The 27086-nt window shown below is 35.3% G+C and overlaps 1 protein-coding gene across 4 annotated transcripts in view; it reads right to left on the bottom strand.

Moving 5' to 3' along the window:
• The window catches only part of LOC149773305 (uncharacterized), a 127462-nt gene that overhangs the window by 67881 nt on the left and 32495 nt on the right, over positions 1-27086 (bottom strand). For all 4 annotated transcript variants that reach the window (XM_089946527.1, XM_089946526.1, XM_089946525.1 and 1 more), the window contains exons 2-3: positions 25681-26028; positions 5143-5160 (exon numbers count right to left, since the gene is read on the bottom strand). In XM_089946527.1, coding sequence (XP_089802653.1) covers positions 5143-5160; positions 25681-26028 — 366 coding nt within the window. The remainder of the gene's footprint in view (positions 1-5142; positions 5161-25680; positions 26029-27086) is intronic.

Here is a 27086-nt window from a genome sequence, read left to right on the forward strand (position 1 = left end):
CCCACATCCATATTCACTTCCAAAATGCAGGACAAATGTGGGGAAAACGGGACACTTGGCAGCTATGCCTTTGTGATTTTATGCCCAACTGACAATCAAATCCAGAAAACATTTACCACCAACTAGTCATACCAAAATACTTATAAAAATGGTACTAGCAGCTGACTCGCTAGGTGCTCCGCATTAAGAGATTATTGTTAGGATTGGTTTGCCTGGTATCAAGACTACGTGACTGGGTGGGACTTCATACTATATGTCTATGGCTTGATGCCCCAGTGCTAGATATCACTATAAACTGTCACACTGCAGACATTTTAGTGATATGACTAAAACTGTTAAAGCTACATTTACAACCCCAAAACACACACACACATACACCCTCCTTGGATATGTTAAAACTGGTACTGTTGCTAAAAGAAAAGATGTGGAAACACAGGAAACAAAATTGATTTGGCTACAGATTACTCCAAATGAAGCTAATCTGTACATAGTTGGTTTTGTGTACAGATATCCTTCATCAAATACTGACTGGTATGAATACTTTTAACTTCAAGGAGATAAAATTTAAAGCAAATAAAAGGAATTTACATTCACCCCTAAAATACTTAAAGATCATGCTTACATATACACCAATACACAAGAAAATGGTCTGGAAGAAAGGGTTAATGAGATTGGATTAAATGACCACTTTACAAATTTTCTTACACATGATACTGATAGCAAATCAGAGAAAAATAATATTGTTACTGCACAGATATTACAAATACATGTAGAGCCATTCCTTGACAATTTCCAATTTTTTATTTTGTGACAAGAAATATTTGCATTCAACAGTGTTTATCAGAAACATCAAAGTGCAACACTGACCACCAGCTGCTAGGAACTGCCATATTTTAAGTCACTTAGGATTATACTCTATTCACTTGTTACACGAAGGAGAGGATATGGGGTTATAAGCTGGGAGACAGAAACGGAGGGGATGGAATACAGCTTCAAACAAATGTACTTGTTCTGATTTTTTAAAAAGAAAGAACAGAGTCCAGACCTGCATCAAGGCCAGAACACTTTTTTTCTAATTTTAAGTTAGATGCTGAGTCTGAGACCAGTTGTACACAATATTATGGGAACTTAACCTCAAGTGAGTTTCAAGGTCTGAATTTGTTTTTCACAAAGTAACATCATTTTAATTCTGAGGTTTTGTAGTGTTTCGATATATTCAATCAACAGTTAATGTACCTTCTGAAACATTAAAGCATGACATTGAAAAGTAGTTGGTAATGTAGGAACTGCTCTGACTGACTGTTGACTTGAGGCAGGAAGCTGCAGTAGCAGGTGCAACGACTGACTTCAAAGTAGGAATGTCACTATTCAAGCAGTGCCTGATGATGCATGTAGATTCTTATTAAAACATCTGAACAGAAAAACAAATTTAATGTTGAAATCAATTTGTTTATAACAAGAACTGTTACTTATAAAGCAAAACAGTCAAAACAGTGTACAAAGTTTAGTGCATTCAATTTTCTTTTGTACTCTCGCATAAATAATGTTACTGTCAAAGTTAAAAAAGTACAGAAAATTTTTTTTCATAGCATATCTTGTATATATTTTTTATTTTAATATGTGATGCCACATTATTCTTCTATAAAAATAAAAAACTAGAGAGAATTATGCCATGCATGCCATAAGGTTCCAGTGTTCTTGATCATACATGTCCGATATAAACAGTATAAAGTGTGTTTGTAATCTCATTTCGAGTTTTATATGCATTGCTGCTTTCAATAATTTTTTTAAGTTGGTCTTGAAAATAGTATGGAAATAAAGGAGGACTATGACAAATTAGTTAACAAATACAAGAAATGTTACAGCTTTGTACAGGTAAAGGTAAGAACTGACACCTGCCAGAGTCAGGACAACAGTGTCTGGGTTTCTCCCATCTGTTTGTTTAGCATGTTGGCTTTCATAGTGACTATAACAGAATCAGTAAGGGGTGCCATAAAACCCACTATAACTGCAATAACATCTGTGGCAAACTTCAACTAGATTGAGTAGATTTCCATAAGTCTGAGGGGAAAATCAACCTGACTGAGTGGACTTCCACCATTTAATGTGGGCACTTAATCATCCGCTCCTGTTAACCAGAATGAGTGGGCAATCCATAAAGCATACTGTGAGTACTGTACAATCAGGGGCTAAAATTATCACACAATACAGATACACATAACAGGATCACCAATTAGACTCTTTGTTGATTATCAGATTATAGTGGGATAAATCTTCAAGTCAGAAAATGAAAGATACATGACTGACCCAGATGCTAGTATCATGAAGATAGAACGATTACAATCATCCAATATTATATATGGCTCAAATAAACATACAAGAGGTTACTTAACAAACACAGATTATTATTATCTAAGCCAGACATGCACACATTAAATAAACTGGATAAAGCCTGGAAGAAATTAAACTGTTAAAAATGTTTTAAATTCCAACTGGTTTTTATCTTTGAAAAAATGTGCAAATCTGATATTTTACCATTTTTTCTTATACATGTACTTACTACATTTATGGCAACTGTACAATGCAGGAGAAATAACTCCTTGAAAAAATATATGAGTAATGAGAATAGGTGGTACTCTACAGCTTCATATTTTGCAAAGAGATAAATTTAAAAATGAAATCCATAGATTTTCCTCACTAGTATTACTGCCTATTTAAAAATGACCTTGTCTATCTTGGGTACTGTTAAAAGAACTTTCAATTCCCTTTAATTTGGTGTATGACTGATGGGTGTATTTTGGGCTACGGACAGTACATTAAAGTAACATAGAGGTATGCCAATATTCTCACCATTACGCATGTTGCAAATGCAAACAGCTTCACTTTGCACATCACTCTTTTAGAAGTTCGTAATATCTGTAAAGCGCCCCCATAAGATATTATTATTGTATGACTAAATTTTAGTCATATAGCTGAAATATTTAAGTTGTAAGCATCAAAACAGTCCTTTTGAAAAATTCTCATGTTGTTTTCCCACAAAGCAATATTCCTAAGTACTGTGTTTACTGTACATGTGGGTACACCGTATTTGTTGGGACACTATAAATTAAGTCATTTTTTCAAGTCGTAAGTTGAGGGACACCTTTAAAATCATTTGAAAATGTTGAAAAACGCACTCCAAATGAAACTTTATTTTAAAAAATACAAAACTGTACTTTAGATAAAACTCTTTAATCCACTACTGCATTATCTCATAAACACAAAACTTCCCCTGTACACATATGATCAATTATTCCGGTGCATGAATATGGGGGGGGGGGACTTTCTCGTACCATGAAAAATTATCATTATTGGCAACACATCACCTGAAATAGAAACTGCAAGGACTTAAGTCAGATATTTTTTCCAAATCTGCACCAGTCTGAGTCTCACATTTTTTACCTCCATCTTATCGTCATTCTGTCCAGGAATGGGATCAAAGTACACTAGAATTTCATAAATGTTTATGATCATATTGTTAGTGAAATCATCTTCTCTTCTGGCTTTCACGAATTCATCAAATGATTTTATTTTCTCCAAAATCTTCTAGGCGACACTGGGTTGTCAATGTCCACGTATGAAGCACTATATTGTGTCACTTTAAAAGCTGTTCCATTGTTTCAATTTATTTTCAAAACTCCCTTTAATACCAGTGAAATGTTAGCTCCCATATCTCTGCAATCTTTGTATATTTAAAAAAAATCGGCACACAAAAGAATCCAAAGTCAGCTTCCCAGGTCAGAATGCTTTGTAATAAAAATAACCTTTGTCTTTGATGTCCTGTCGGTAAATTCAAAGAATGAGGTTACTGCTTGCTGCCAGTTGTCATGTATTTTGAAACAATAATGCTTCAGATATGATCACTTAGGTCCCTTCCATAATGCCTAATGGTAATGACCTCTCATGACTTTGCATTCCACTAATTTCTTTCAGTGAATGTTTTGAAACTTCATATTTTGCATTTTAATGGAATGTCTACCTTACTTTAATTTAAAATTATATGTCTTCTGGAAGGAATTTTAGGTAAATTTTGTCGTTCAGATCTCTTTTTTTTGTAATAATACATGCAGATATAGATGGTCACCTTGACCTTTTACTCATTAATTACATAATATGACACCACTATTTCAGCATTAAATTGAAGAGCTATAAATGGTGATATTAAAAAAGAGGACTCTTATTAGACAGCTTTATTTTAATATTTTTTCTTATTTTCTTAAATAAAGTTCAAATATTTAAATGTTGCCTGAATGTACCATTGCTCTTAGGTGAACACGAACTTGCAATATAATTTAATATTCACTAATGTAATCTTTGACAAGCAGAACTATGCATACTGCCTACTTATGTATTGAACTACTATTCCTAGGGCAGACAAGAAAATCAAGGGTGAATATGCGACACACGGTGTTAATGGTATGGAAAAATGGGAACCAGCCTGGAAATGGGTGAACATAAAATAGAGCACATATGGATTTGGCTAACCAGGATTGGTTAATAATGTTAAGTCATATTTTAGGAAAATGAATCTTTTGAGAGATTATCCTGGTTGTAAGTGAAAAAAAACCATTGTTTTACTGATGGAATTTCAGTCCTTTAACAGTCTTAAGTCTGAATCAAGAAAATGAAATTGCTTCTTGTTACTATTATGTTGAAAACTGAATGTCCTAAGTTATGTCTAAACACACAATGTAGCTTAAATGACAATTTATATTTGAATCATGTATCTAAGAAGAAGATGTGGATGAAACACAAATTCAAACCAATTGAAACATTTTGATATAACATGATGACTAACACAAATAACAACATTGTTTTACAGATACAAACCACTTTTCCCACAGTATAACCATGTGTCCTCAACTTTGACCAGTAGAGAGAGTGTGTGCCCCGATCTACAAACGTGAGTGGGAATATTATCTCAGTTACAATATAATCATAAAGGATTGTGATAGAAAATGGGAATTTCAGTATCAAATAAACAAGAAATCTCTAATGAACTACATGTAATAGGAGACAAATGAGCCTAGATACCAACCATAATTTTGACTCTGTGTGTGTGTGTGTGTGAGAAAGTGATTGTAAAAGAAAGTTTTAACTTACTGTTTGGCGGAGATGGAACTGAAAAAAAAATTTATATACAATAATCCGAGTATCTGACTCTTATTATAATAATAATGATAATAAACACATTATTTTCAGAGGGGTACTGAATTTGTTACAAATGAGAAGTAATCTACCTTACTAAAAGTAGTATGTACATATATAATTGGAAAAATTGACAATACTTATCAAGATTAAGTTTGATGATAATTTCATCGAACATGTTACCCTTAGAGATCATGTGTGATGATGCATACAGGTATTTAACATGATTGGTCGGCCTTTAAAGTCACAGAATACAATATGAAAGACAGGGTGGGTAGGTGTGTGATCCCTAAGAGTACTGCAGGTTTAGTGAAATTATCAAACTTCAATTTGGTGAGTATTGTTTAATTTACCAATTTCACTACACAAACCCTTTTGTACCCTACGGGACCCCACACAATGATTAGAGTGTATCCTGTGAAAAAAGCACAGCAGAGTAAAAAGGCAAATTCACTCTACATCATAAAGCATCGTAACATCTAATCAAATTCAACTGAACATGACAAATACATGTACTGATTTTAATAACAATGGGCTGTAGCTGAGTCAAACAGTTTTTCACTGAATTACAGTTAAGTCAGATGTGATTGAAAACCGATATGATTTTAAAGGAAGCTTATAAATAATACTAATAATAATCATAAAATGGTAAATAATAATAAAGACTTTATTTGATGAGGGTGTCATGAATCTATGGTCATGAACTAAGTAACAGAAAGATGCCAAACCAAGGTTTGTAAAACTTCAATAATTTAATTATGTAAGTTATGCAACGAAAATTTAAGAGTGCAGTATTATGAACTGAATTCAAAATAATCCTAAAAGGGTCTATTTAACTCCAAAAGAACTGAATGTTCAGAATTTCAGATCCTTGAATGTACTGGTCTGCCAACTGTCCTGATGTATCATAATGGCATTGTCCAGAACGCCACTGAATAATTCACAATAATCCCAGAATAATTTTGCCCCAGGAGCACTTTGTAATTCCAAAAACTAATCCAAACAAATGTTTCCTTTCATATAACATATAAACACAACATTAAATACATCTGTTGCAACAAGAAAATAAGAATTATAAATCAAATAAGTGTCCAGACTTACCTACTTATTATATACAAGCATAAAGGATGAAAACGCATTTTGTGCCTACTTACTACATTACATTTTGCAAATATCCCACATAAAACAAACCCCACCTGACCTAACCCATCCAAGGGGAAATATCTTAATTCTTCTAAGAACCCACCTGATCGACCTATCCAATGACTCGTGAACAAAAATTATACAAAATATAGATACAGTCATGTACCAAAAGTTACAAAAATGTAACTCAGTATATACTTTCTCCCCATAGGCCCCCTAAGGATGAACATATGTTTGTAAATCTAAGGAAACAAACCAAACAAAAAACGGAACACAAACTTGAATACATCTATTATATATGTGCACAAAGTGTACATGAAATGCATTAACAAAATAAAATGGAGTGCATGTATTTGCATTTCAGTATTTACAATCAAAACTGTCTTTCGAGAGGGTGGTTGTACGTTTTTGTTTTGAATACATTCAGATTTTGTTTCTAATCTAACAGCTTTCAGGAATTTATTCCAGAGACTAGCATCGGAATAAACAAATGTTTTTCAAAAGTATTTGTTTTTGGAGAATGGTGCTTTGCAATGATCATGATATCAATTTCTGTCCTTGGTACTGTTTTTCTTACTTAAAATGAAGCTTACTATTCAAATATTGTGGATAAAGTTCATTCATTACTCTGAACATTAATATGCACTATTGGTAGGCTAATCTGTATTCAAATTTCAGCCAAACCCTTTACCTAATAGAGCATAGCTACAAAGTGCAGCGCGCTATAAATAGAACACCTGTTACCTATTCGACACCATACACATAGGCGTGCCTGTTAACTGTTAAGCAATGTAGTGTATGTTACGTTTAACAGCAATTTTAACCATTTTACATTTTTGGTACACATCTATTATGTGTGGAAAAATTTAAGAGTAAAGTCCGATTGTTATAGCTGTGTAATTATTTTTCATGGAAGAATTTTTTATGCGCTTTAAAATCTTGAGAGAACTCGTTCACTGTCATGTCAGTGAGGCCACGTGACCAACCATAGCTACCATTTCTCAAACTCGAAATTTACAAGTTTTTCGTCTGTGTCTACATTACTAAGTCATCTGAATTTGATAATTTATAAAAACTAATTGCTGCCTACATCAATATCAGAGCCTTTACCTAAGTTATTGAATCTTTCATTATTGTGATTCTAATCATGAAAACTTTGTAAGGACTGAATGAAATCCGCGACTGCCATTTTGGAGAGTGGAGATTATGACCCAGTTACTTTAAAAAGCAGATATTGACCAGAGCATAAATAGTGACCACGTGATCTGACATAATTGTCATTCGCAGAAATGAATGTAGTATCTAGTGGCGCTACAAAAACCAGTTAAAATGGCCGATGCTTACAGCAGGCGTTAAAAGGCACTTCCATGCGAATGGAGTAGAGGCATCGAAAGGCGCTTCCATGCTAATGAAGTAGAGGCGTCCAAAGACGCTTGCATGAGGTAAAGGGTTAATTATACTAATAGATATATAGATGGTGTATCATATGATAAATTTAGGATAGTTCTTCCAGCCATCTTTTAAAGTTTGGAGATTGTTGCAAATATTAGTATCACCTGTATATTTCCCCAAATTGTGTATCTGTAGTCCAAAAGAGGAAGAATGAATGCATTGTAAAATATGTGCTGATTGCTGAGTGATAGATAATATTTTATCCTCTCCAGCTAAGATTCTTATCAACATGAATTCACAACAGTGTTTGTGTGTCAACATTTTCAGTTTCATTAATGGAGATCTACAGCTCAAGATCTGGATTTCTGCTAATATATGCTCAGTTCCAATCAACATTTCCCTTGCTTTTAGGGGGACTGATAAACATTTAATTCAGTGAGCACCAATATTCAGCTTCATATAAATCTTCATGTTTTTTTCTTCTCAAAGTTACTGTATAAAGTTAAAATCAAACTGATGCAAAGTAGTATCATCAATATATAGATACTAGTTCTTGAATGTCAAACATACAGGGTTAAGTAAATTTTAAACAATATGAATAATACAGGCCCCAAAACAGGTCTCTGTGGAACTCCTTTGTTGATGAACCTCAGCTCTGATTTAATGTTATTAATAACAACTTGCTGGCTTCTGTCAGATAGGTATGATAAGAACCACGAGAGTGATAAGTGAGAACAGTTGTACTTTTCACGTTTCCATGTAAGTATATTATGGTAAATCCAGTCAATCTTTTAGAAACTAACTTTTTCAGTTCACTCACTGAATCACCACATATTACATTTATGTCATGTGCTGATGTAATTAAATGAGACTTATGTGTAAGTTGAAGTTTGATGATAATTCCATTGCACCCAAGTTCCTGAGGGATTACAGGACATGACATTGAGTCACGTGATAGGTCAATTTCAAGAGTCCAAGACATGGATACATCAAATTAACGTCAGCTAAAAATACTTACAAAATGCAGCAGAGATGGAATACAAAGAAATGCAAGAGTGGGAGTAACAGGGAGGGCCTGTATCCCTCAGGTACTCAGGTGTGAGGAGGCAAATTTCTGTTGATCTATGAAGAACACATTAGTTTGATACCAGAGAACAATTAATTAGATTTATGGAGACAGGCACATGTTAAATCGCTATACTGCAAGAATTTCTAAATTCCTGGTCGGGAATAGTAGTGAGGCTAATTACAGTTTTGTTTATATAGCAGTCAGACGGACTATTAGGGACACGGTTGGACTTCGATTTCATATTGGAGCTGTCAAAAATTGAAAATTTCCATAAACTGTTTGTTGCAACGCAGAAGGTCAAACTGACTCCAGATTTGGCAGCTAGTTATAAAAGGCGGTAAATACATTTAATCCTGATTGGTTACGCTAAAAAAGGGGCGTGTTCACCACACTAAATTTCCTACTTTAAATATTGCCACATCTAAAAAATCTAATTAGTCTAAGCTTTGCATCAACAGTAAATGTACGTGGACTCAAAGAGGAAGCTGAAAGATATTTTCTCTCGTAAAATAATTGTCCAAGGGACCAGAGGTCAGAAAGTTCAGTGGTCACAATTTTGGTGGAATGAGAGAAAAACATTGAAACCACAGGGGAAAATAGCTCTTCCGACGCATCATTAGATGTACCTATTCACTGATGCAATCAAGTAACTGTGTACCTACATGCTTACATATCCACCTACTCATACAAAGAAAGAGGACAAAAGTGAGGCAAAGCAGTAGAAGATTAGATAAAAGAAAGAAAACGAAAGGAAAGAAAGGGCAAAAGGACAGAACAGCTACAGTGAAATTGGAGGGAATCAAAGCTAAGCAGGTTATGCCATTGTACAAGGCAACGACTCCGATTTGTTCACTTGATCATATGATTAATTCTATCAGTAAAACTGATCGGCTATTTTTATAAATATATTTGTGTTTTGAAATTCGGTGAAAGATTGATTCCAAAGAAGTGTATCTTCCTAATGTATTGTATTACCTCCAGTGTTTATGTAACTGATTAAATTTTGATTCTTTTCATATGGGGGCTCAAGTCATTCTGTTCTATATATCTGCTCGTATCTCTATTTATTCGACCTATAAGTTTCCTTGATCCGGGCAATAACATAAAGGGCAATCATCTCCTAGATAACAAGAACCGAATAAAGTGGACAGCTTGGAAGAAAGTATAATCTGCCAATCAACCCACACCCCTTGCAAGTGAGGGGCGTACCTTTACATCAGGTGTGATGTTATTATCATCAAACTTCAACTTACAGGCAAGTCTCATTTAATTACTAATTCCACTGCTCCTGAGTACCCTCTGGGTTACAGGAGATTCTAGAGTCAATATATCCCCATTAAAAATAATAAAATATATACAACCAGCAACAAATGATACAATCCACAAAAATTTTACTGACGTCAAACACTTGGAATAAGAAAAAAGATATATAAAAAAACAAAAGGAAAAAATTGCAACCCAAAGCTATGAAATTAAAGATGTAAGTATAAAAAAAGAAATAATAAGAAGACAGTCATGGAAAATAATGATCATCTTAAGTACAATCTCTAGTGAGAAGGTAATCACTGAACATAACGTTATTAGTCACTGGTTTTTGATATTTCCTAAAGATGGAGTCATTGCGCCAACCAAGAGTTTTTAAATGGTATTAATGGGCACTTTCCAGGCAGCAGCAGAGCAAGATGTCTACCTGGTCCTACGTGTTGAAAAACAAGTAAATCGCTAATGTGAATTTTACATAAGAATCACAAATTTCAACATTTCTAATATTTATAAGGTGTAATGTTTGCCCTAGCTGCCCAGTCAGAATAGCTAAAAGCATCTCCAACTTACAAGCAAGTTGTTTCAAAGATAATGATGCAAGTGGGAAAAACTGTTTCAAGTATTGCAAAACTACAGTAGCATCCCATGTAGTTGAGTATCTTAGAAATGAAGCAGACCTGCCAACCCTAACAAGATGGCCTCAGCAAGGCAGCTGATCTTTTCTATAAGTATGAACCAGTTGTTCAATAAATTGCAACAAAATATCATGTACTGATATTGTAAAGTTGGAAAACATTCAAAAAGTTATGTATTCCAAACTGATACATCGATGGTAAACAGCATCAGAGAGGGCAAACAGACCAAGGTTTATAAGCGTCCAAATGCCGAAATAAGCCTTCCGAAAAAAAAAAACGATTAAAATACTCAGATAGGCGTGAATATTACAAAAAACGAACCAACTCGAGGTCACGCCCTCTCTGCTGCTATTAATTGATTGTTTTTTTTATCAAGACCAATTCGATAACATGACCATGGGTCATGTAAGTTTATCGTGATAAATCCATGTGGAGATAACTGAGCCTGCCTAAAAAAGTTTTTAAACTTATTTATATCCATATCACCGCTACACCAGGTCTGATGAATATTTCTCAGTGTATGTGTATCAACCCCGTTAAACACAGCAAGAATATTACAATTATCCCTGATCACTTTTGGGATCTGTACATACCTTTGAGTAACATAAATCACATCTGTGTTTTTATGCCTTCCACGTGAGAATATTCTAGCTGGATTGGACTGTTTGTCCAGCATCACATCATTGTACATGACTAAATTGTTAACGAATCCATCAAGGTCATCTATAGATGGTGCATCACTGATATCAGTAATAAACTCGATAACATCATCACCATTTTCATTTAACGATCTTGCGTTGGTATTAAAATCCTTGAGTACATCATAACATCTCTGATCATCAGCTGATGGTGCTACTAAATACAACTTATCCCATTTTAACCATCTCATTATCAGACTGAGTAACAGTTGTGTTTTACCATTTCCAGATGGACCTATGATAATCATTTGGATAGAATTTGGTAGCGCTGCATGGTGCTTGACCGGTTCTCATTTTCTTGTTGCTGAGAAATCAATTATATCCATGCTATATAAAATAATTATGGATTTATATTGTGTGAAATGCAGGAAGCTTGACACTTCCATCTGAATACAAGTTCATAAAACGAATTCAGACGGCGATGTTTCGGTCATTAGCTGCAGTAAAAGATGATCAGGTGAAGGAATTTGTTCCTCTCTCTGCCGCAGTAGAAAAAATTAGATTAGAATTATCCCACGAATACGAAGCAAAGAAAACCATTAATGCTCGTATAAGACAATTAAGAAAAATTATGTCAGATCGTGAAAGAACCAAGCATGTCTAATATTTTTTTATTATTCTGAAATATTTTATTTATTCTGAAATATTTTTTTATTATTCTGAAATATTTTATTTATTCTGAAATATTTTATTATTATTCTGAAATATTTTTTTATCATAAAATCTAATCGATTTGTATAATTTTGAGTACCTAACTAACCATCAGAATTAACAAACTGATCGATTTGCATAATTTTGAGTACCTAACTACCCCATCAATTTCAGAATCAAAAAAAATATTTCAGAATAATAATAAGATATTTCATAATAATAAAATAATATTTCAGAATAATAATAAGATATTTTTTGTAGTATTGTTTGCAAAACTGATCGATTTACATGATTTTGACTACCTAACTACCCATCAGAATTAACAAACTGATCGATTTACATGATGTTAATTACCAACCACCCCGTCAATTTCTGAATAAATAAAATATTTCTGAATAAATAAAATATTTATGATCAAAGATCATTGTGATAAACGCTATGAAAAAATCCTTAGGATTTCACATACAGATTCACAATTAATTCTTCCCCACGCAGGACAAGTAAGCGTCCGAGGTGGTCAGTGAGCTTGAAATTTATTCGTGATAATACACTACTATGACACCGTAGATAAACAGGATTGGTTGGTTCTTGCACGATCAAACTCCCAGGGGGGACTTGTGGAGTGAACGTGTATAAGATATATCCCTGCTGAGCCTGATTTGATTTTCCAAGATCTATTTGATAGCTGCCATCGATCACATCACAAACTAGATTAACTGCGATCGTTGATGTTATATTAACTATTCCCGTGGATACATGGTGTCCGCCTCCGTATGGATCATTATTGTATCCGAGGATAACTGGAGGTGGAGCTATTTTTTCCATGCCTCAACAATCCTAGGAAAGTGCACGTTGATAATATCGTTGAGTGATTTTGTCAAGTCGTCAGTGAAAAATCCTGGTAATATAAAATTTAATGACTCTTTTTTGGTTATATTATAATGATCCCGATATAGTTTTCCGATATTCTTATCTAAATCCAGAGGATCTAGATAAGAAAAAATGAATATGTGTTCTACAATATACTGATTAACATGTTTAAGGTCTGATTCAACTTGATTTTAAGGGGACCAAAACCCTGACCTGACAAAAAAAAATGTAAATCGAAGGATATTTAGTATTTTGTATATATAATCTATCCCGACTATTCTTTTCTTTGCATCTGCTGTATTGGTACGATGATTTCATAAAAAAAACTAGTCCTGTATTCCGAGATCGAAAGGAAAGAACCTGACTCGAATTTGTTATCTCCCTTCCATATAAACAGGATGTGACGTCATTTGAGACGATTAACTTGGAAACGTCATATTCAGCTTGTGCAGTGAAGTGTCAAGTATAAACAAGATGGTTCAGTGCGCAGCTCTAAATTGTGTCAATAACAGCAGTTCGGGACAGAAGATTAGTTTTTTCTTATTTCCAAAGGACCCTAAAAGGAGACCTGTATGGGCGATTAAATTAAAGAGAGAAGGCTTTATGCCAACTCAACACACCAGGTTGTGCCAGAGACACTTTGAGCCTGAGTGTTTCTCAAAAGACCCGAGACTCATGCTAAGTATTGGGTTTGAACCAAAAAGTTTGCGTTTGAAACCTGATGCAGTGCCGACTCTTTTTGATTTTTCTACTCCAACAACACGACAGAAGACGGGAAGCACGCCGGCGAATCGTAGTCAACATAGGTCAGGGAGCAGAGCTATACAGAAGAGGAGAAAGCTTGAGGTAATGAGCATTTTTTTTACTGCATATCTGGCAGATCATAAAAAAACGGTCTGCCCACATCTATGCTGATGCTAGCAATGACTAAACGGCAATATGGCAATAAATATCAATATCAATACAATGTGTCTTGCAATGAAAACATTAGGATCTGTGGTAGTCGACCATAAAGTCCATGACGACAGCTAGTGTACTTTAGTTTCAAGGTTAACATCACATCAGTGGCAGGAATGTTTACATTTATTTTATGATCTTTTTAAAACGTGATCAGTACAAAATTCTAGCTCCCTATCCCGTTTATTCCATGATTTGGTACTCATATTCAATTTGATATTTAAAATTGAAAGTAGTTTATAAATGCTTTTTGCAGATTTGTTCAGACTAAGATTGCTTACCAATTTGCGTTTTCGAGCAACTGTGCTTCTTCTACACCAGGCCGACGATATTCCACTGGAGTCTCCAGATCATAGCCATTGTCAGACTCTGATAAGCCCTGTTCATCTTTGTCACACGAATCTATCTCTGGTTCATACATGTAAGGTTGGATGTTAATGGAATATTCCACTTCAGGAATATCATCCACATCACTGTCATCGCTGGCAGTCGCCATAATTTAAAAATTCAAACACAGCCAACTCATAGAACGCTCGACTGATTTATCAACAATGCCGGTGTGTACACAGTGTCTCAAATGACGTCACATCCGCTATTTGTTCAGGGGGAGGGAAGCACGTTGCTATGTTCAAGATGGATCAGGAAATATGATCGGTTTTTATATAAATATCTTTGTAACGAGTAAGAATGAAAGATACACATTTTCAGAAAATTAATCTTATACATATAGCAATTTATACTTGAAGTTTGCGCGAATTTCAGTTTTACATGTTTGTTCCCTTTAAGTGTTTTTTTTGTTTCAGTGACTTTTCTTTTCAGATCGTTGTTAGGATATAATTGGATTAATGTTGTTAATGTGCTTGTGTATTCAGTTCTAATTTTATCAGTCATTATTCTGAAATCTTTTTCATTAACAATCGCTTTTGAAGTAATGCGATCAAAATCAATCAGCTTGGGTATAGATGTATCCCATTCATGATAACTCCATTCAGGAAATTTATATATATCCCAATATTCTGGTATTTTTATGAGCTTTACTTCATTTTTTGTAAAATCACTCAGCATTGGTTCTGGTGGTCCCTGATAAAGCGGCGGGATTTCAGGCCAACCTAGCACGGACCTAATCGATGATTGATAAATATCAACAACATAATCAGGTGAATGTATCTCAACGGTCGATGACAAAGTTGGCTCATGAACGTTAATTGATATTTTTAATTCTTTTCCGGTTATTGATTTTATTCTATGCTGAAATTCATCATTGATTTGTTCAATCTGATAACTGCCAGTGGGTATCCCAACAACATGCCAGTCAGGGTTTCCATCGGGTTTGTTCTTATCAGCAAACACAAGCAAATTATTTGCTGGTTATCCACCAAATGATTTCGATCTGATGTTTGGCCAACTGTAATATACTCGTAATTCTGCAAGTGCGATTTCTTTTGCTGGAATTGCAGTTGGAAAGTTAATGTTCAATTCAGGATTAGTCGAACTTACCGAGATCATTGTAGTTTTCGGCGGAGTTGTGTTCGCAGCAATTTGTTGGAATAACTCTACTGACATCATTATTAATTATACTCGTATCTTTAATACCAGTGCCATCGCGATATACTTTAATCATCTCTGAAAATTCAAAATAGGAGATAATTCCATCACTGAGACCCGATGATAACAGCGAAGATAATTTGGAGTATACGACCATCACTGTATGTAAGTTGATCATGTAATCCGATAATTTTTCATTCGTGCAAGTGCATATTTTTTTTTGCAATAATATTGAAAACACCAGCAATTGTTGTTATGGCTGAAATAAAGATTGTTACAGCTACTGGTGCCATCATTGGCATAGCCGATAATAATACGCCAGTGGACACAACGGCAGAAATTGAATAAACAATTACGTCACCGATAACCAATCTTCGTCGATATTTCTTTATTTTTATCGTATATTTTTCGATATTTTTCAGCGATGTTTGCCATTCACATGCTTGATTACACCTATAATGTTGCGATGCAACATCATTTTGAACGTCCATTATACTCTATAAAATGATCTATTGAGGTGTTTCAGCTACAAATTCTAGACACCACCAATAAGATGCCACAGTTAGTTTCTTATCAGCTGCTTCCAGAATAAATATTTCTTTGTTTCCCGTGTTTAATATGATAGACACAACTCCAGAAAACTTATTAGTTGAATGACGCCATGGATATGTTGTAAATATCTCAAATTTTGCAGCACTGAACACAGACCACCTGTACACGCCAGTGACTGTTGCGGTATATCTAAGAGTTTTATTTTGCTGTGTCCATGTTGCAAATCCCGATGATACTGTGTATATGATGTTGGTAATATGCCCGAGAGTTACTCCAGGTGGGATTTTAATCAGATTAATTTTATTAACGATCCCAAGAATCCCACTTATGATGTATTCTTGTGTTATTTTAATAGTGTCGATGTTCGTTTTGATATCAGAGTTTTGCGTCAACGATCAACGGATCACCAAAGAATTCATTTGCGATTTCATTAATTTTTCTAAAATTTCTACGGAGATTTGCAAACGCGTTTACGTGAACGTCATACTCGGCCCGCAACGTGGATAGCTTACCATCTACGGTGTTGTAGTTGGTGTCAACATATTTTTTCGTTGCGGCATCTTCATCGGATGTTGGATCTCTTAAAACCACTATTTTATTTCCGTTCATACTGAGTTCGCCCGTCATTGTGTCACCGGTATTTTTTAAGTGATTAGCAGTTTTTCTTGCAATTTCATCTCTGATGGTTGCAAATGATATACTTGAGTCTCTAATTCTACCACCGTCGGTAAACACAGGGATGTTATCTGTGACCGCGCCAAGTACTTGTCGAAGTATATAATTCCACTTGATGTTACTCATTTTTAAAACACCATATCGGTCATGAAAAAGAACAACTTCATCTCGATGAACTCCAGCAAGATTCATAATATCAGCAAGTTCATCTTTAGTCGCATACCTTGACAGATCAATATTGTCGGATTTTTTCTTGACCGTAGAAGATCTTCTCCCGTAAATATCAACCATTATAATTTAAGACCTGTTTAAAACGAAGCGGTTACTTGTATAATCATGCACGACTTTATGAGGCGCCGTGGAAGACCTTGATATGGTGTCGAGTACATTAATTACTTCACAGCCACATATCGGCGGATCGGTTATTGTTTGTGTTGGCAGCGTTGAATACCAAACTTTTGTACCCAATGGGGTGACATACTTGAAAAACTCACGCGGTAGAGCTAACCCATACCAATCAAAGTAAACCATTCCACGTGGATCAATTGTGTATGATACCCAATGAGCACCAAGTCCTGAATTCGAATCAAGATTAATAATACCCATTTCAATGTTGTTTGGTCGTTTCAGTAATTGATCTTGCATGAAAACACCTCTAAAGGCTTTTACTTTTAGTTGTTTAGCAGCATCAAGTAAATCAAAATTTGACATTGGTGTAAAACTCCATTGGGAGTTCAACGTAGATAGGTCCCTGGAAGCCTCAGACATCTTCCTCCATAGGTTCCTGGCAATCTTAATCCGGTCCCCCCTATTTTTAATCCTCACCCTGTTGCTTTCTTTAATGCCATTCCTGCAGCGGTTCCAATGGCACCTAAACGCGGCTGCTTTTGCTACAGCTGGAGCAGCAGCGGCTATTAATGCTGGTATAGCCACGAGAAGTGGAAAGATACCACCTGTTTTAACCATATCTTTAATGGCACTCGGAGAAAGATGAAGTTGAACCCCGGTTTTTGATTTCAGTGCTTTATTGAAGTGTTTTATATGATTTTTGGTTAATGATAACTTGTTTGGACCACCACTAGAAATCTGATCTTGGTTCAACGTTATTTTTTCCCCACATGCGTTTGCGTTTTTTGATTGTAAGTTTTTCACCTGACTGGGAGTCAGAGTGACATTAACGTGACTATATGCTATATGCCAAGTAAATACATCTCGAACAGTACTTTGAACAGCATTTGTGGTTACTGTTAACCATGATAGCAATGATTTACCGCCTTGATCCGTAAAAGACAATAATTTCTGTTCTTCTGAGACTGATGGAATCATTACAGGCATCCACAGTGAGAGTTTTGTTATATTTACCCTACCATCATCAACACCAGCACCTCGTCAGATCGCATCATTATCATCACTTTTTCTTACGAGCACAACTGTGTGTTTAACTCCAAAAAATGACCTTTCTAACATCTCTGCAAAATCCGAAGATGTGAGACAGTGGAATCGCACATGAAAAACTTCTATTGTTACCTTTCAACATTGCTCGGCGTGTTGCAAATCCTAGGTTGTAAGTATCATTAACACTAATAATTATCGGCTCCACATCTGCGACATCAGCAGGGGCGGAGTGTTTTTTTGGTCGTCTCGTAGTATATTGAACATGATCTGCGTTGTTGGTAACATCTTTAGCAAACATCATTGATGGACCCGCTGATCTTGTATAATCATCAGAATATCTTGCTAGACCAATTATTGTTGTAGCAACATCGACATCCTTGGCAACTGAATCAATATTTTTTCCATCAATTATGTATGTGGCACTGTCAAACAGTGCCATAATACCATTGTTGACAAAACCAACTCCCAAACTCCCAGTGTATGCAGTACAATCTGCTGCTTTTACAAGTTCACCTTCTACTTCAATAAATGCCTCAGCGGGTAAGAAATATCTACTTGTATCCTGAACTTGATCGCCGAGAATGCCTTACCAGCAACATTGACAATTGCACCAGGAGCTTTATCACGAACAACATCAATAGCTTTCATAGATAATTGTTTTGCAACAGGTGCTACTTTTAGAGCTAATCTTCTAAATAACCCTTGAACAACATCACCAAGTCCATCTCCGTAAGTTGCTCTGTAGACTGGTAATCTTGAGTTTACTGCTCTGACCTGTACGGGTCCATAGTGTCTATTGTACATGATCCTTTTTATTTAAATATCATTTATCTAATCATGGTGACAACTAGTCACTGTGACAACTAGTCATCAGCGAGCTCATCAATGAGTTCTCGGTAAACGCCAATATCCATGATAAGACCTTGAAATAATCATTGACAGATATCAGCTGCTTCATTAATTATTTCTGGTGAGTTATTTCCGGCGTGTTTTCCTCCTATGAGAACTTCTAACCGTTGTACATCATTGAGAATATTATCAAGACAAACAAAATTATTTCCCAAACCACTACCAGCAGTACCTGGTGCATCATGAAACTCGTCTTCTGGAGATTGTGGTTGAGGAGGTTGTTGTGCTGGTCGAGGAATTTTTGACTTTTGTGATGAAGGAGGTTGTTGCGGTGAGGAAAGTTGTACTTGTGGTTGTTGTATTTGTGCAAGATATCTATTGCATTAATAAATGCAATATATCTAGCATCACAGATTTTAGCTTGATCAACTCCATGGTGTATACGATATATCCATTTGTACCAATTCTCACGACTCACGGAACCATTGACATACTCAGATTTTAAAACTCTATCTCATTGATCATAACTTCTCGCGGCAAACTCAGTTAATTCATTTATGTTTTTAACTTCCTTTATGGCATTAATACTTTTTCGGTAAATTTATCGTTTATATCAACTTTAGCTCTTGCTTGCTCTATTTCTGTTTCTGGTATACGATCTTTTACATCACCTATTTCAGTACGAATTTTACCAATACCTTCAAGTATTTCTTCATCAACGGGTGGACGTTGAGCTGCAGCTATTTCAGTTGGGAGTTCTCGTAAAATCTTTTTTGTTTTCTTAGCTCTCGCTATTTTTTTCAGTTTGTTCAGCAGTTTGTTTAACTGATGGAAGAAGACCTTCAGTAGCTGTTGCAACTCTTTCAGTAACTTTCGTGACGGGTTTAAATAACTGTTCTGCACCTTCTGCGAATTCAACTTGTGCTTCTTGTCGAGCTTGTAGGTTTTCTCTAAAAGAATCTCTCACGGGGATAAATTTTTTAATTGCCTCTAGTCGCACTCAGGCTAACTGGGCAGTGTAAGATTCTGGATGAACCATTATTATTGATATAACAATTTTTAATTAATAACAGCAGAGAGGGCGTGACCTCGAGTTGGTTCGTTTTTTTGTAATATTCATGCCTATCTGGGTATTTTAATAGTTTTTTTTTTTAGGAAGGCTTATTTCGGCATTTGGACGCTTGTAAACCTTGGTCTGCTCAAACATTATGTTCATCTGAAAGTTTGTAAAATACAAATACACCTTAATTACCTCTAGCAAAGTTGTACAAAACTTCAGTTCCAAACCCTACGCAGCTCAAATGCATGTTGCTATCTCTCAACATAATATGTGAAATTATATTTTTCATTTCACATTATGGCAAATGAATATCTCGTCATGTGAAAATCAAATCAACATGTGATGTTATGTAAGTTGGCTACCGAAGTGGATTCATTTGAAACTGAACAACTTCATTTGATACCAACTCAAACACACAATGCAATTTTCTTTTTCAAATGTTTATGGATATGTGCTAGTCATATATAAGGATTTCATATACTTTCTATCACTCTTATGAACAAGCTGAAAATATCAGAATCATGGAAACATTTTTAAATACCAGCCTTGTAGGTTCCTTACTCAACACACTAAGCTCAACCTTTTCTGCATTCTCTGGCTTTAATATGTCTGATATACCTGAAGATAGAGCCACACAGACAATCCCAAGCAGGGAAGTCATGTTCAGAGTGAAAATGAAAACAATGGTGCAGATGATGATTTGGAGTTATCCAATATGGCTGACATTTATCCAGAATTCCTGAGGGTCAAACATAATAAATACAGTGTCACAGTTTCTTTAGATGGCGAGGTGATGCATGGATGCCTGAACGAATGGGTGAGAAAAATATCCCAAGAATAATTATCTAGGATGAGGTTTGTACAGTATCCAAAGAAACATTACAGACATTTCTTGGCAGCAGGTTTTGCTGATATTGCTGATCAACTAAACCTACTGCCATTATCATGTGTGGTAATCATGGACAGCTGCCGCCATTTACTGGAGAATCCCCACATGAATGGTTGATCAACCATGTTAGCCACTATGAGCACATTTTTCGTATGACCATCGATCACAGGACGAACAACTACGACGACTCAAATCGTCATTCAGATAACAACCTGACAAAATTCAGTGTAAAATAATGCATACCGTAATTTCAGAGACTCCAATGTCAGATTTCTGGAACTTATGGTGCCCTAATGATCTAATAATTGTATCCAGGAAAAATGTCCGTGATTCACTTCAGTGTAAATTATTTGAGTGTCACAAGGAAATATTTCCAACTCAGCAAGTCCCACTATGTTATCGACCAAAAGGTACATGCCGCTAAAATGTACTTGTTGACATTCCAGCAGTACACACAATAGGTGTCCGCAAAAAAAACAAAAAAAAACCCAACTGGTTCTTAATGACATAACTGAGGTTCCAGTAGAAGCTCGCAGGGGCTCGTTACAAAGAAAATTTGAAGTATCCGTCCTCGAATCAAGGGATGAGGGTTCTAACCTGAAACAATGTGTTATATTGTTACAGGTTAGAACCCCAATCCCTTGATTCAAGGACGGATACTCCAGATTTTCTTTGTAATGAGCCCTTGTGCCTCATCTCTGCCACCATACCCAATGCTAAAATTTATGGCACACTGTGTGCAAAAAGCATGATGTAAGTGTTTGATGGCTGAATGCACAGCCAATTTTTGGTATATTCCAAGCTAAACTTAATTTTTTGTGCAATGCATTTCTTTTTCCTTGGTGGTGAAGGCATTTTCAAGATGCGATGCTGAACGGTAATTCAAACCAGTGTTGAAGGCGCATGCGTGCAGCAAAATTCCGGTAAGCCCCCGTTTCTTTCAAAAGCATTTGTAAAACTAATCCTATACATATATATTAAAATACGCTAAAATGCTTGATACCGGGCCAACGTTAAAAGTAGGCCATAGTTCTACTAATATCACGACCTGCTGATATTACAACTAGCACTTAACGGGAATTGGTTTTTTTTTTTAAAGATTTAAAATAATTAAGAATTGGTGAATTCATGATTTTTTTGCATGAGGCATGAATTCATGAATCACGGAAAAGGTCGTGAAATTCGTCTTTCTAAAATTAGATGTACTTTCATGTTGGCTGTGTCGAAATGGTTGAAAAAAAGGGTTTAATTCATTCATATACTGACATGAATTCTTCTAGAGAGAGAGAGAGAGAGAGAGAGAATTATAAATATACACCAGACAGAAAAGAAAGTGCTATCCCTGGATTCTGTAGAAGAATGCTTGATAATAGAGAGAATTAATATTTTAATACAAATAATACTATCATAAAGGTTAGAATTTTTTTAATTTGTACTCTACTGAGTTTCAAACCTATGTCTGCTGGTAAACGGCACCCACTGCCTTCCCTGCACACATGAACCCATATTCCCTCATGACTAAGCACATATCACCAATAAATGATGCTACTTAATTCGTGTGATATGCACTCGTGTGTAGCAGACACACTCGCATCATGATGGCCTAGTAATTAATTCTCATCTATCTACAGTCATTCTGGATTCCTATGAAAGAAATCAAGGTATATAGAATTGATTATAGAGAATATATATAAATACACACCAGACAGAACAGAACGTGCTGTTCCTGGATTCTATAGAAAAAAGCTTGATAATAGTAAGCAGAATTAATATATATATATAGTCTTGCTTTGCTCTCACTTCTCCCTGTTCTGTCCTCAAGGAGAAGTCACTTCTCCCTAAAATGCAAGTCTAGCTGACCACTGCATACCTGTGGAAAAGAGCTCTTTATTTTATGAGGTAGTCATTTCACTTGGCTGCTTTCCTATCTTTGATCACATTTATGACTGAGTAGGTTAATTTAAGGATGGTTAATTATACTACATACACAATAATATTTATAACTATTCAATTAATCAATTGAAATGAGTTCACCCGACATGTGATCAGGGCCACTAGATCTGATGCATGTAGAATTCGCATGCGTTTTAACGTTTATTTTATTCCACCTCCTTTATTTGACACAAAAGATACAATTAACATGATAATACAAAGGAGGTTCACTTTTAATTCAGTCCAACAATAGGAAAAATACTTCCGCAAGTCAGATATTAAAGCATGGTTAGCATTTAATTGGGTTAAAAAAAAAAATGCTCACAGACATAACTCTTACAGCAGATTGACACATTTCACATTTAAATACAAGAGGGCACATTGCATTTATGATGATTACACTTCAACCAAACTAAAAGATGGAGCTAAAACACAAATTTCACTTGATAAACTTATTTAATTAGTATTTTTCTATTAAAGTATGGCCCTCTTATTTGACACAAGTGACATTTTCATTGGTCAAATTTTCACTGTATATCATTATTTATGGTGTACAGTTGAACCCGGTTATGTCGCCGGCCTAGGGGTTTGCCAAAAAGCGTCGAGATAACCGATGATCGAGATAAACGAAAACCAATATGGTGGCAATATATTAACATGTGCTTGAAATTTCTTTATGTACATGATGTGTGTTAATAAATGAGAATGTACATGCACGTGTTTTTGGAGGTTTTTTTACACAACAGCGTTGCTGCGATTTGTTTGATGAAGCGATCGGCACGCTATAAAAATGTACATACATGTTTGCTAACAACAAAAGGCATATGTGCACCAACTAACAGCAGAGATTTACCAGTATACAATACAAACCACCGTCGATTCTCGATACAAACCTTTATTATATTCTCCAACATTGCAAACACAAAGATCGCTCACAAAATCACAAAAAACGTGCGGGGTGTTGTTTGTTTTTTACAAAAAGCTAACCAGTGTCAAAATTAAATTCACGAGTCATTTCACTCTGACACAGCTCTGAAAAGTATCGTACACAAGATTACTATGGTTTCTCTACAAAGTCTAAAATGCTTTGTTGCTTTTTGCCTTTAACAGTCTGCTTGAAAACAAATGCTTCAATATTATTTATGCTGTCTAAAACAGTTTCATCTCCTACAAAAGAACCATACCGTCAAATTTTCTGTAGCATTTCTACCACCTCACCAGCTGAGGGAATTGGTTCCAAATCTTCGTCCGCATCTTCTTCATCTTCTTTGTCAAGTTTGTGGCTTCCTTTCGTTCTCCCTTTTAATTTATCCAGTCCAAATCCATGATTGTTTGTACAAATTAAATAACCAAAAAGTCTGTCGCCATAAAAATCGCCAGATGGGACATTTTTGTCGCCAATAAGGGAAAAAAATCACAATTTGCGACATTGGCGAAGCCCAGGACGATCCCAGGCCATGCATTGGATTGGTACACGTGGTAATTACTGAACACTTACCCAATTGTTTTTACAACTAGGAATGAAAATCGTGAAACGTGAATATTGACCGCAATAATCGTCCTTCAATATCACACACTGTACCGTTCGTTCGTGTTAAAAAATACTTAGATAAGACGCCCACTAATATAAGACACACCCTGGGTGAGGGGTACGTAAAACTTTGTAGAAGACGCGTCTTATATACACGAAAATACGGTAGTGAGATGGTGAAGTGGCATCGATAACTAACATTTTCAAAAGCCTGCGATTGGTCATGGGGATCGAGATAACCGATGTTAAGTAGCAAATTTGGCCTTCTTTTGTGCTCGAGATATTAGGGTTCAGCGACATAAAAGAATTGACATAACCAATGAGAAAATGCTAAGACAAAGACAGAATTTGGTGGTTCCACTTCAAAAACGTCGACTTAATAGGGTTGGTGAGTTAACCGAGGTCGAGATAAGTGGGTTCGACTGTATTAAGAATGTCATTTGGAAAGAAAATGTAACAAAACTATTTGAAAGCTTCTTAAAAGTTGATTACTTCATAATGTTAATCAAAATTTCCAGGTCATATCGACTGTTTTTGATGATAAATCGAACAATATATCAAAGTTTCAATTTCAATTGCAATTTTCTTCAGGTTCAACAAATAGGCATACAATTTTGGGTATTTTCTGGGTTAAAAAAAGTTATCCATGCCTGTCCCCACGTTATATGCAGGTGTTTTTTTATTAAGCTGTCAGGTTACAAGTTACTGTGGGGTTGGTATATTATAGTCTGAAATTTTTATAAAAATTTCCCAATTTACCTTTAACAGTGTTAAATTCTTACATTTCTTTGGACACAGGAACTGCACCTGGCAAAATTCACAACAGTAGTTGATATATACGAATTGTAGAATCTGTATGTTCCTGCACTTTACAGAACTGTGACCACTTTGCCACAAAGAGGTCTTCCAACTGTTCAGTTTGCAAGAGTGAATGACTCATTATCATTGTTGGAGAAGGGGAATTCCTCATCATCATGATCAACTTGTTTGAGACGATACAGCTAACATTTGGCTTTGAAGTGATGCCACACAGAAGTTACAGATTCAACACCACATCCATTAACATGGCATCCTTGACAACAACAAAACACCTGTTCTGCACATGGGGATGTCAGGTGCACAAGTGGACTGTGTGTTGTTGATAATTCTCCAGTGTGGGAGGCTGTATTCATGGATGAGATTTTATGGCAAGAAAAAATAAGCAAGATACACAATAGCATTGGGTCATGTATTGCTGTCATTAAAGGCTTAGTTGTTAAAAAGATGTTGAAAATATCAATGTCCATAATGGGTAACATATAATAAATGCTGATCAAAGGGCCACATAATAGCCAGGTGAGCAAAGAAGCACTGAAGAAAAGTATGAAACAGAAAATAAATAATTTACCTTTTATAGTAATACAGGCAGTAGCTTTAGCTGTTTCAGCAGCATTTGAGAATGAAACACTACAACTCCAGCAATTTTTGTTATATGAGCTTAAAAGTTTCAAAATCTTCATTTTGAAAATATTCCCACTGCATGTGAAGTTGTAAAGATTTTGGTTATATCCTGATCCTGTAGCAAATTCTGTACAGTCTGATGTATAACGCTGCATGCTTGCTAAATTGGTGTTCAGGTACCAGTTTACTGTCCCGAGAGTTGCATTAGGAAATGGGGTCAACTGACATACTAATTCAAGTTCTCCATTCACATCTCCTACAGGATTGTCTGGAGATAGGACAACAGTATTTCCAACTGAAAAGAAAAAGCATTTTGTTCAGGTCAGAGAGATACTAATCATTTTCTGATAAAAATGATCACACTTCTATAAAATATGTGCATTTAGTCAATTACATTACAATTCTGACCCACGAGAAGACTTATTTAGAGAAGGTAACTCAAATGAGGCCTTCTAGCTGTTATGTACAATATGAATAGTGTACGAGGTTTGACAATAAAGAAATAAGTGAGTTTAAAAATCAAAGTCTCATGCCAGGAACATATACACTGGCATCAACAAACACAAACATAGATAAACAATAAAATATAATGCATTGAAAAATTCAACTGTGAAAAAGATGCAAAAGTACAGAAAAGCAGGAGGTATTTATATTGCTGTAACTGTCCAAATGTCTCATGATAACATCCATTTGGGACACCGATAAGGAAAAGAAGAAATACTAGGAGCCTGCCTTATATTGGGAATGTTATTCTATACCAGTGGACCAGCATAATGAACACATATTTTGACCAATTCCTTCTGTGGCCTTGATATAATGTAATTTATACTTCCAACAGACCTTAAATTTGGAGTACCATCAGCAACTCTTTTGTGAGAGATATTGCTAAGGTAGACAGGAATGGCTGTTCTGGACACTTTTACACATAGATTTTGCCTTTCTATGAAATATTCTTTCATGTAGTGTTATAATTTTTATATTATTCATTGTGTCCTGTACTTTGTCTATACACTGACCTTGAATTAAATGGCATGCCCTCTTTTGGAGTGTAAATGTTTTATGTTTGAATTAGAGGTGTTACTGAATTAGTAGTATTACCCAAAATACATTACAATAGTCCAGATATGGCTAAATATAACTTTCTGAAATGATGGCCATATACTTAAATGGAATATATGTTTTGATTTTCCTCTGTAGTCAAAGATAAGAATTAACCTTTTTTGAAACATGCTTGATGTGAATAGACTAAGTTAGATTGTTATCTACGAATACACTAAGAATTTTATCATGAAAGGTCATATTACATTTGACATTTTCAAATAAAACTATATTTGTTTTCTATCTTGCTTCACT

This window comes from Sinohyriopsis cumingii, unplaced genomic scaffold (genome assembly GCF_028554795.1).
Source record: "Sinohyriopsis cumingii isolate HCF-2022 unplaced genomic scaffold, ASM2855479v2 utg000695l, whole genome shotgun sequence".
In the NCBI taxonomy this organism is placed as follows: domain Eukaryota; kingdom Metazoa; phylum Mollusca; class Bivalvia; order Unionida; family Unionidae; genus Sinohyriopsis; species Sinohyriopsis cumingii.